The sequence below is a fragment of the Paralichthys olivaceus genome, chromosome 20 (assembly GCF_024713975.1).
Source record: "Paralichthys olivaceus isolate ysfri-2021 chromosome 20, ASM2471397v2, whole genome shotgun sequence".
Taxonomy (NCBI): Eukaryota; Metazoa; Chordata; class Actinopteri; order Pleuronectiformes; family Paralichthyidae; genus Paralichthys; species Paralichthys olivaceus.
The window spans coordinates 2614206-2625647 of record NC_091112.1 but is presented as its reverse complement, the minus strand read 5'-3'; the positions used below and the strand labels follow the sequence as shown (position 1 = coordinate 2625647).

At 44.5% G+C, this 11442-nt stretch overlaps 2 protein-coding genes across 9 annotated transcripts in view; both read left to right on the top strand.

Annotated features, from left to right (window-relative positions):
* The first annotated feature begins 58 nt into the window (after positions 1–58).
* Positions 59–2168, top strand: ndufs5 (NADH:ubiquinone oxidoreductase subunit S5). Its single transcript, XM_020104639.2, has 3 exons — positions 59–195; positions 1280–1499; positions 1958–2168. Exons 2-3 carry the CDS (start codon positions 1284–1286, stop codon positions 2060–2062), a joined length of 321 nt encoding a protein of 106 aa, XP_019960198.2. The 5' UTR covers positions 59–195; positions 1280–1283; the 3' UTR covers positions 2063–2168.
* Positions 2169–5884: 3716 nt separating this feature from the next.
* macf1a (microtubule actin crosslinking factor 1a) overlaps positions 5885–11442 on the top strand; it is a 165944-nt gene continuing 160386 nt past the window's right edge. For all 8 annotated transcript variants that reach the window (XM_069516046.1, XM_069516048.1, XM_069516049.1 and 5 more), the window contains exons 1-2: positions 5885–6030; positions 10726–10960. In XM_069516046.1, coding sequence (XP_069372147.1) covers positions 10738–10960 — 223 coding nt within the window. In that variant the 5' untranslated portion in view covers positions 5885–6030; positions 10726–10737. The remainder of the gene's footprint in view (positions 6031–10725; positions 10961–11442) is intronic.

The following is an 11442-nucleotide window of genomic DNA, read 5'->3' as shown; positions in this document are numbered from 1 at the left end:
ATATTTCTAGTTTAAATAGTGTAACTGAACCAGGCTCCAGTCCAGCAGGGGGCAGTGACGCGCCGTCATGTTGTTTTTTTTTTTTTCTTTCCCCCACCGCCGTAAACTGGGAGGAGAAGTCGTGCTGCCGCCTCTGTGTCGTAAAGCAGAACGTGCGCTGTCGCAGGAAGGTTAAAGTGAAGCCAACAAAACAAGGTTAGAGATTTTTTATTCCTCCACGTGTGAACAGCACGCGCAGTTTGTCCGCAGCTCGCGGGGTTTGTTTATTCTCGAGTTGTTGTCGCGCGCGCGGTGCAAAGAGCGTTGCGTGACGGCGGCTCGTCGTTAGCATGAACTCTGTCATTGAGGCAGAGGAGACGGTCGATCACGTCAAGTGTGAACATATAAATGATCACGAGTCGATTTGAACAAACGTGTTAAACTAATGTTTCTGTAGAGGAGAGTTCTGTTTGGATATGTTTACTGTGAAGTCATTATATAGCTACATAGCTAGTTAGCTAGCCAGCTAGTTAGCTGGCTGCTAACAGAGAAACCTCATTAACACGTAAACTCCTGCAGACGCTTCCTGTTTGTGTCATTTACTAAAGTTTTCTATTTTAATAAAGATGGTAGATGTTGAGGTTTAACACATGAGACACAGACTGAGGGATGTTTGTTGTCCTTGATTATCTACCTGAACATTCACTGTGTAAATAATAACTCAAGGTTCTTAGTTCGTGTTTCATGTTTTTCATGTGTTTCATATCTTGTGATTTAATCTACAAACCCTTTTGTTTTCACTCATCTCATTAATATCTGTTTTTTTATTGTTCATACTTGTATGTGCAGTGAAATTCAGGTGCTTTCATTAGACTTTTAAAAAATCTTTGAAAACGTGCAGAGTTGTTGATCAGAGCTGGATGTTATTTATCAAGATACAAATAGTAAATCCATATCGATGATTATTATAATAGATCTTATTATTTATTTTGGTTTTAAAACCTAATTTCTGCTCCTGAGGGAAGGTTGTGGTTTGAAAGTCTTCTATGTGAGCAGAGAATGACTAAAACCACGTATTGGATATAAATATATTAATATATATTGAACCTTTGTGACCAGCTCTGGTTCTGACAGACGATTTGTTCTTTTAGTTTCCACACGTCACAGAGAATTGTCAGCTCTCAGGGACAGGGACCAGTGGGTTCCCTCCTACGACAACAACAGAGACTAACCTGTGTCTCCATGTCTGTCTTCTCTTAATCTGTCTCATCCATAATATTCTGCCCCCCCCCCCCATCAGCATCATGCCGTTCGTGGACGTGCAGTCGCGGCTCGGCATCAACATGGACCGCTGGCTGCTGCAGCAGAGCGGAGAGCAGCCGCACAAACGAGCGTCTCGCTGCCACGCCTTCGAGAAGGAGTGGATTGAATGTGCCCACGGCATCGGGCAGACCCGCGCTAAGAAGGAGTGCAAGCTGGAGTTTGAGGACTTCTATGAGTGCATGCACAGGCAGAAGACGGTGAGTGTTGACAAAATGTTCACCAGTCGCATGTTAAATCAACATGTGTAGGACACACCTATGTCAATACTGAGTCAGACACCAGACTGATCATATGTTAGGTTTTATTTAAAAAGGTCACCAGGACTGTTGAGCTTTTATCTTTTTATTCATCTCATGTCTAATCCAATGTAATTTGACAGTTTAACAGAAAATAAATCAAATGTACTGTTATGTAATGAAATTTCAGGCTGGGAAGTGATTTGCAGGGTTGACTGTTTTATTAAAGAGCGTCCTTCACTTTGAGAGCAGGACTGATTTCACTTTCAGACTTTGTTACGCTCTCACTCAAAACTCTGCATCAGCTGCTTGTTCTTAGATTGACTCTAAGGTGGATGTGGAATCTTCTCTTTAACTTCCTTATGTTATAATTCCCTCTCCTTCTCAACCCTGACGTCTTCTTCTCTTCCCCCCTGCAGCACCAAAGGCTGCATATGATCCGTCAGCAGCGGGACAAGATGGTGAAGGAGGGAACCTACACGCCACCACCCTGCCACACAGGCAAGACCGACCCATCGCTGTGACAGAACTCAACTCGCCACAACTCTGTTCTTGTGTATAGTAAACCAGATATCACTATTTCCCGTTCTCCTCTACAAGTTTTCAAATAAATGTTATCGTCCCCTCTTATCTTCTTCTCCTTGTTTTTCCTTCCACTGTCATATTCTCTCCTTCTTTATTGTTCTGATAGACACAATATGGACAAAGGTATTGGGACACCTACACATTACTCCTCCAGGAGTTTTATCACATCACATTTTAAATCCAGAGGCATTAATGTGCAGTCAGTCCCCCTGTTTGCAGATATAGCAGCTTCTACTCTTCTGGGAAGGATTTCTACAAGATGTGTCTGGGAATTTATGCCCGTTCATCCAGAAGTGCCTTTGTGAGGTCAGACACTGATGGTGGACGAGAGCGCCTGGGTCACAATCAGAACACCTTCCCGTAAACCGTCAGTTTGCATTTACGTTTTACATTTTTTCTTCATTTCCGCTTCTTAATATCTGTACAGTACAAATATCTGTCAGTCCTTTAAAAAGAATCCAAAGTATTGATATGTGTTTTGTCTATTGTGACCTGCTGGTTTCAGCTGTTGTTAATTTCCAGTTTGTTTATTGAGGCAATAAATTTAAACCCCCTCTCACGTTTGCACGATAAAAAAAGACGTTAATACTTCTGACCTGAAGCAGAGCTGTAGGTTTTATTTAATAGTAAGTTGATCACCTCCCTGCAGCAGGTTTTATGACCTCTGTGGATGGATTTAATATCAGCCTGCACTGCGTTCATCTGTGCCTCTGCTCTGAATGGAAGTTAAACTACGCTCCATTCTCCTAACCCGCTGACCCGATTTCAGTAAATCGCGCAGCAGTTTAGCGAGTAAACGCTCCCGGGGGACGACTGGTCCACTCTGCGATGAGACGCAGACATGAATGGATGCTCTTACACGTCCTTGATTCAATTACCAGCGTTTAAATCAGGCTGATGGGATTAAGAGGCTCCACGAGTCACCACAAGATGGAGCCAAGACAACAGACAATTCAACAAGACACTAACACAGACAGTTCTTTATTTTCCTATTATAAGTAAATATTTCTCCTCTTTCTACTGGATACTTCACCTTCAAGTATTTTACACAAGTTTGTTAAAAATCTGAGATAGAAGCTGAAAACTGCAGTATTTAAAAAAAATATTGTTATGCGTTTACTAATTTCGTTAACCGTCCCAGAAATCGTCCTCAGGGTTTTCACCTCAGATCGCAGAGGAGCAGTTATCGTCTTAGTTCACGTCAGGACAAACTCAGAGTGAGGGATGTTTGACTCTTTGTAAAAACACTCGACTGCTGTTGAAGTGGCCTCGAGCAGTCAGACGGCTTCACGACAGTCTAAACTGTGTATTCAGCTCATTGTCACATCTTAAAGTCGGATCCATTAAATTCCTCGGATATTGTCTGTCGTCGTCTGTGTTTATGTTCAAACACGAACAAATGGAGACGTTTTTTTCCACGACCAGTGAATCACACAGTCGCGCTCTTTGTCCTCGTTAAAGATAGAATTACAGACAATTGTGCAGCAGATGAGCGACTCACATTATCCCAAAGTTTCAGTTCTGTGAATTAGATTTCGTTACCTTCGCTTTCAGCTCAGTTTGTCCTAAAAGACGAATCAATTCTCCACCGATCAATAAATATCTGATAACGGAAGAAGAGCAGTGACCGAAGTGAACCTTTGTTTATCGTCAGCTCGTGTGGCCGCTCGCTCCTTTAGCTGCTGTTTGATTAAAGCAGCAGCAGCAGATTATCCAGAGAATGAGAATCTGGATTATCCAGCAACAGAGGCAGCAACGCCATCACCTCCTCCTCCTCCTCCTCCTCCTTCTCCTCCACCCCCACCCCCACCCCCAACACACACGCAGCATCACTCATCTGACCCTGTGTCTTAAAACTAAGACGAGACCATTTCATTCTACATTAACGTCTCTCACAGTCATCAGAACAAAGATCTGAGTGATTGTCGTCTCTCAGGTGTTTTAATATTTGTTTTTATCATTATTCATGTGATGTCAAATAAAAAAACCCTCAGTGGTGACGACACATTTAAGAAAATGAAAATACCAAAACACTGTATGTGCAACTTCCTGCTGAAATATTTAATACATACAGTACCTCAGTAAGTACTTCAATAAAACACTGTATAGCCTTGTATTAGCTCATAATATATGATAATATTTATATTATTTTACACTTGTCAATATATGACTATCCCTTTGTCATTATTTTTTCTCACATGAAAACACCAAACTATACAGTAAAACAAGTGGTATATATATATATATATATATATATCTATCAGGCTCCAGTAAAAGTGCTGTAACATGAGCGTTCACCTGCTTCTTCAGATCTCTGGTTTTATATCTGTGGCTTGGTTTATATCTCAGAGTCTGTGTGTGGTTTGGTGCAGAGAAGTGAACAGTGTGTGTAAACTGTTGATCACTGAGAGTGAACTGAAACAACGAAGACACCGTCGAACCGAAACAAACAATGAGCTGAGAGAGGTTAACATGTTCCATCCAGCTGAGGCTCACTGTGACGAGCAACAGCTTTCACGTCACCTGCTGAATTATTCATGTATTCTGTTAATATAGGAATTTAAAGACAAAGCAGGTGGGGGTTGGGATTCGGGGATCAGTTTTCCCTTTAACGCCACAGTGATCAACAATGTTTGTGTGTGTAACTGTTGTGCAGCACAGATTGTGTTCAAGAGAGAGAGAGAGACTCGGATCTGAGCCTCTGGTTATGACCCCTTCGTATTCAAGGTCCGGGACACACAACTCACACAACTCACACACAAAAACCCTCGTCCATCTCAGCAGCTGTGATCAATTTGTGTGTGAGCTGCTCCGTCTCTTCCTCCTGGAGGAGTGTGTGTGTGTAGGTGTGTGTTTGTGTGTGTGTGTGTGTCATAGTCTAGCTTGGACTGGAAGTCAATGCAAAGTCCAAACAAGGACTGCTGTGCAAAATAGTGTGTGTGTGTGTGTGTAAAGTGCGTTGAGATAATGAAAGCTGTGATTTTACGCAATACACAAATAAGATTACGTTGAATTTTGGGAAACTTTTGGACCCACTTTCAGTTGGATGTTTGGTTTTAGGGTTAATGTTCGAGTTAGGATTGGGTTGAGGTTATATTAAGAGGCTATGAGGGGCAGTGATATATATATATATATATATGTATATATATATATATATATATATATATATATATACCACATGTGTACTCACTAAAGTACAAGTACCCGGTTGTGTGTGCAGGATTATAAAAAAACAAGATTACTCCTATCGCATGTGATGTGATGCAATAAACTCAGATCTCATCCAGCTGCGTAATCCTGAAATATGACGTGGCTGCAAAGATCCCACATTGTGTGTGTGGACGCCCTCTCTCTCTCTCTCTCTCTCTCTCTCTCTCTCTCTCTCTCTCTCTCTCTCCCCTCCCAAACTCAACAAGAGAGAGAGAGAGAGAGTGTGTGAGACTGACTCTATGTGTGTGTGTGTGTGTGTGTGAGCTGCTGATCCACCGATGACGCAGGAGAACGACCGAAATCTGAATTTCCGCGACACTTAACACAGTCAATGGACTTGGAGCCGTGAAAAGAGTGAGGAGACACACAGAGAGAGAGAGAGAGGGTGGTGGGAGGAGGAGGAGGAGGGCTACTGGGGGGGGTTGGAGGAGGAAGAGGAGGAGGAGGACAGCCATTACCATTCTGGATCACGTTGGCTGCTGTTCGCCTCATCCCTCGGCTTGTGAGTCGGAGGAAGCGTGCGAACACAAGACCCCGATCGGTGGAGGGGAAATCCATCCATCCACCCTTCCCTTCATCCATCCATCCAGCAGGAGGAGGAGGAGGAGGAGGAGGAGGAGAGGGAGCAGCGGCGGCAGCATCCCCCGGCCTCCCTCGCGCTCCGCTCGGACTCCAGGACCGCTGCTGCCCGGTGAAGGTAAGCGGCTCCGGAGCTCCTGATTTCTGGCATCTGTGCTTCTGAACGTCGCCCGGTGTCACGTATCGATCGTCGGCTGCGATATTAACAGGACTCGATTCAAAACTAATCGATGCACGGCACTTTAAAAAAAAAAAACCTGTTTCCCTGCGATTCCACGACATGTGATCCGAATCCGGAGCGTGCACACTGACACCAACACGTTCCTGAACCGGATCATGTGTTGTCTCGGTGCTTCGGTCGTTTCTCACGTTGCTCCTGCAGACTCCTCGCCCACTGACATGCATGCGGAGCAGCAGCAGCCTCTGGTGATAATAACGTGGAGAACCATTTGTGTTCTCCTGGTCCCTGTGCTGGAGGGACAGAGGGATTGTGGGTCGTGAGGAGGTGGCTCCCCTCTGATGTGACACTGGGCAGCAGCAGCAGCAGGAACATTTTCCCTCAACAGCCACAAATGGATAAATGTAATTAGTTGGCGTTATATCCAGACAGTCCGGGGCGGTGAGCTGGACAAAGAGCCCGGTGCTTCCCTCCCATGTCTGCTCCTGCATGCACACACACTCACATGCAGCCTGGGAGAGCGGTGGTCCGATGTCCATTCATGCAAACACATTCCCCCTCTCCACACAGAGAGAAAGAGAAAGGCATGCGTGCAAAACTGAAAACTGAAAGCACCAGCTGCAGTTATTGCTCTTTTTTTAATGTGCACCAATATTGATCCGTGCAATCCCCACCACAGTCAATTACTACACTCAGAGACCCTCCATCCCCACAGCCTCCATCTCTACCTCCACCTGCTGCAGCTTTATAAATCCCGGGGGGGCTCCATCACTGCAGGCTGCCTCTGTCTGTGTGGAAAAACCTCAGTGATATTATTCAAGCTGCAGCCACAGAGAAAGAAATGATCAGGATGCAGGGCTCCCCTCCTGCCGCTCGGTAGCAGATGGTCAAACGCACACTTCTCCCTCCAGCCTTATGTCAGACCTGCAGCTACTTTTACTCTGCAGCTCATCTCGAATCCAATAAGACACAAATAACGTATTAATAATTAATTCCCATTTCATTCCAGGTTATAAATCAGTTTTATATGATTCAAAGGTCTCTGTCACACCCACTCACTGCCTGGAAAACACCAACAGGACCAGCGAGCGCTCTGTGTGGCCTGGTTGTAGCTTGTTCATTCAATCAGAGGAATTCTCTCGGATGGTTTCATGACCTTTGAATTATAGACGATTTCTGTTTTGTCTCTAAAATCCTCCACAGATAACGAGAGTGCTTCGCTCAGCCTTTTGTTTCCCGTCATGGCTGCAACTCGTGATTATCTCCATTGTGGATTCTTCCTGATTCATTGATTAGTTTGTCAGTGAACGATCGCAGAGTTAAATCCCAAAATACATTCTGATGTCGCTCCTTAAAAACAAAAGTTTGCAACAGGACTGTTAACTCTCTGTGAACCTACACGTGTGTGTGTGTGTGTGTGTGTGAGTGAGATTGCTGTGTGATGACACATGACCACGTTACTCCTCTTTAGCTCATCTGATCTAAGACTTTGAACCTGTGCACACATCTCTCTTTCTTTTTCACTCTCTCTCTCTCTCTCTCTCTCTCTCTCTCTCTCTTTCTCTTTCACTCTTACACAAGTGTTGCTCTTTTTCAGCTCGCCTCAATTAACTCCTCAGTCCAGTCATGCTGAGTCGTATTGTTGTCAAAGACGACCAGTTTCCCTTAAAGTGTGTTTACAGGCATGCTTTTCAGTGTGTGTGTGTGTGTGTTTGCGTGTGTGTGTGTGTGTGTGTGTGTTAGGGTGCTGTGATCTAAGAAGAGGTGTTTCTCATTCAACCTCGTCCTCTGCTTCATCTTCACTTTTTAGTGTGTTATCAGATTTTTACTATTGATGAGTCGAGTTAAGTAAAAGTACAAATAAATAGACAAGCATGTACACAAGTAAAAGTAAAAGTACCACATTAACTTACTTGAGTTAAAGTAAGTCTTGTAAATATACGTACTTGTCGAGTGTAAAGCTCTAAAGTCATCTGCCTGCTCTGATCGGATCAATGGACCAGTTCCCCTCTCGTCATTGATTATACTTTTAAAAACCAATAAAAACATGTAACACAATACAGTGTAAACATGTCGTGGAATATGAAGGACAGATATTTGCTGATGTATTGAAAAGTACAGTATAAAATAGTCTGGAACCAGGAGAGACTGTTATGAATGTTACTTAAAGACTGAAAAAGAGAAACTTGACTGCGAATTGAAATGATTCATCAAATAATTGATGAATAATGAGCAGATTATGAAAATACATTTTGATACTCAATATTTTTCAAGCAAAAATACGTGAAACTCACTTATTGCAGCTTTTAAAATGTGAATGCTGCTTGTTTTTGTCTTTTAATGATAATAAACTTTAGATAAATGATAACATTTCTGTACATCAGACTCCGGATCGGACAGGATATGATGTCACCGCCTCTCACGCTGCGTCTCCAGTGTTTGTGCTGGTGGTTTCTCTTTCTTCTGGGAGCCGTAATGACACAGTGCGGTTTTCAAGCTTGGCTCCTGGCTCTATTTATAAAACCGCTGGTTGCAGTGGCACCGACTCGCTGTCAGCAGGCGGCAGGGAAACTGACTTATAACACACAAACACACGGAGAAAACACGACACACAGTCGTACACTTGGGAACCGCAGGGGATTCTGGGAAGGCCTTTTTAGCGCTTCCTAGCAGCGTTGCCATGGAGCCGAGGAGTCAGGAAGTGGGGCCCTGCCAGCGGTCTAACCAGGGGCCAGCAGCGGGAGGAGGATATTCTGGCAGCAGCAGCACAGATGGAAATCCCAGCCATGGTTGTGTTGGACTCACACATCGTGCGGGGAAACATTCCCACCCTGTGAACGCAGCTCAGGTCGCTCCAGAGTTTAGTCTGACTCGCACAGGCAGGGAGCGACTGGTTTTCATCAGTGAGTTGTCAGACTGGGTCAGTGGGTTCGGAGGCTTTTATTGTGAAAAGTGAAAACTACATGGTTTCTTAATGAAGCACGTGTGGTTTCATTAGAGGGCTGTTGGGCCTCGGTGGAAGAACGAGCTCTGATTAGTGACGTTGAAGTTTTATTATGGGATCTATAGGAGCACTCATAGTTTGTGAATGTAAAATTGTGTGTCATTCAAATTTCTGGGGACGACACAGTGGTACAGTGGTTAGCGCCATCACCTCCTTCCCTGGTTTGAATCCTGGTTTGACTGTGGAGACAACATGCAAATCACGTTGTAATATTCTGGAGAATCTTAGAATGAGAGAGAGAGAGAGAGACAATGTGACATCAAGCGTCTGTTGTGAGCTGGATTCAAACTCACGATGTGATGAGCACGCGGCAGACGCCCGCTGACCGTCTGATCTGCTGTAACTCAAGAACAAATAAAAGCCAATTCATTCACTGAAGACAGCGGCGTGCTGAGGGAGGAGGGAGTATTGATTTATTGACGCTGTGATGGACACATCAGAGCACACACACACACACACACACACACACACACACACACACACACACACACACACACACACACACACACACACACACTTACTGTCACTCATTTCTTAATTACAATAACATATATTAAATCAATGAACCTGAAATGAACAGTGACTGAAAGGTGGATTGAAAGAGGGATGAAGAAAGAGAGGAAAGCTGTTTTTTTTTGTCTAACTGGAGTATCGACTTGGCTCTGAAACCTCATCTCTCTCTCTCTCCCTCTCTCCGTCTTGCTCTCTCTCTCTCTCTTCCTCCTTTTCTCCGCCAAGTGCAGTCACTTTTTTTCCATTCCTCCATCGTAGCGCTGAGCTGTCTGTCTTTCTACACAGTCGACATCATCCCAGTAAACAATCAATCAGCTGAGGGAAGGAGGACGTGATGTGTCCAAACCTCACAAAGAAGTGTGTGTGTGTGTGTGTGTGTTTGTGTGTGTGTGTGTGTGAGACAGTTGATTTACTATCACAGTTTAAAAAGTTATTGAATATAACGTGTGTCCCTCCGAAGCTTTTCATTTTTACTCACTTTGAAATTGTTTGTTTTTCACACCCGCAGATGTAATCAGAATCAGAATCAGAATCAGATTTATCAGATGATTAATTTTACGACTAACAGGAATTCAGCTTGATTAGAACGAAGCAATATTTTAAAAATCTTGATTTAATAAATAAGTAATGCAGTTTAACCTTTCAGTTAAAACTATATCTATATTGTTAGAAATCAGATGAACTGACTGGTTCAACAGAAATAAGGAATATGAGGATTAATTGTAAATATCATGGCCGAGGTTTGACTCTTTACTAAGTTACTCATTCTTCTCAGCCTCAGGAATCTTCTTCCTCCTCCATCGTCTCCTCGGTAGTTTGCAGATCCGGCGCCTCCTGAGCTCAGTAACTTCTGTCTAGACACACGATCACTAACCCGGTGGTTTCTCTCCTCCCGATCACTGAGTTATTACTGTTCCGTTGAAACTTTGAATCATTCATGACTCCTGCGTGAAAACACTGTGAGTCAGCCATGAATTATACAGTGTCTCTACTTTATCTTAACCTCCTTCTTCTCCTCCTTTTCTCCTCAATTCTTCTGCTCCCTTTCTTTTCACCCTGGTGTTCCCCTCCTCCACTGCTCCCCCCTTCCTCTTCCTCTTTCCCTCTCCTCCCTGCAGCCCTGAAGTGAGATGGAGTCGTCAGACGATGATACTCTGAGCGAGCGCTCCTGCGTCAGCGAGCCGTCCTTCCGTAGCGAGCGCTCAGGGGGGTCGTTGTCCCCGTGTCCATCGGGGCTTGTGGGGCCTCCAGGAGACACTCTGCCATGGAACCTGTCCAAACACGAGAGGAGGAAGAGGAAGAGCCAGGACTCGGTGCTGGACCCGGCGGAGAGGGCGGTGGTTCGTGTCGCAGGTAAGAAGAAAACCCTAAAGTCTTTCTGTCTTTAGAAACTTTAAATGTCATTAAAGGCGTTTGTCCTGAGAAATAAATGTCACAGGGACGAGAGACAAGTCTGGTCGTGGCGGTAAAATGTTCCTCCTCCTCACACGCAGAGGTCAAAGGTCAAGGGCGGAGCCGATCTTTCTCAGTCGACACCTCCCTGACTCCTCCATTCTGCCGCTGTCCTTCCTTTTTCGCCTCCTTCTCCTCGTCTCTTACTCACAGCAGCAGCAGACCATGGAGGAGAAATGTAGGTTACTCAGTTCTCTGGAGAACCCAGGGTTCCCCCGCTCCTGTACTGACTCACCGGTCGTACGTTATAATAGCTTCTCCTCCTCCACGGTGGAAGGAGGGAAGATCTTATTTTATCTTTTATCTGCGTTCGATGTGATCTGTTATACATTTGCTGCTATTGTTCCACTGATGGTGTGCAAATTGATGGGGGATGGGCAGTT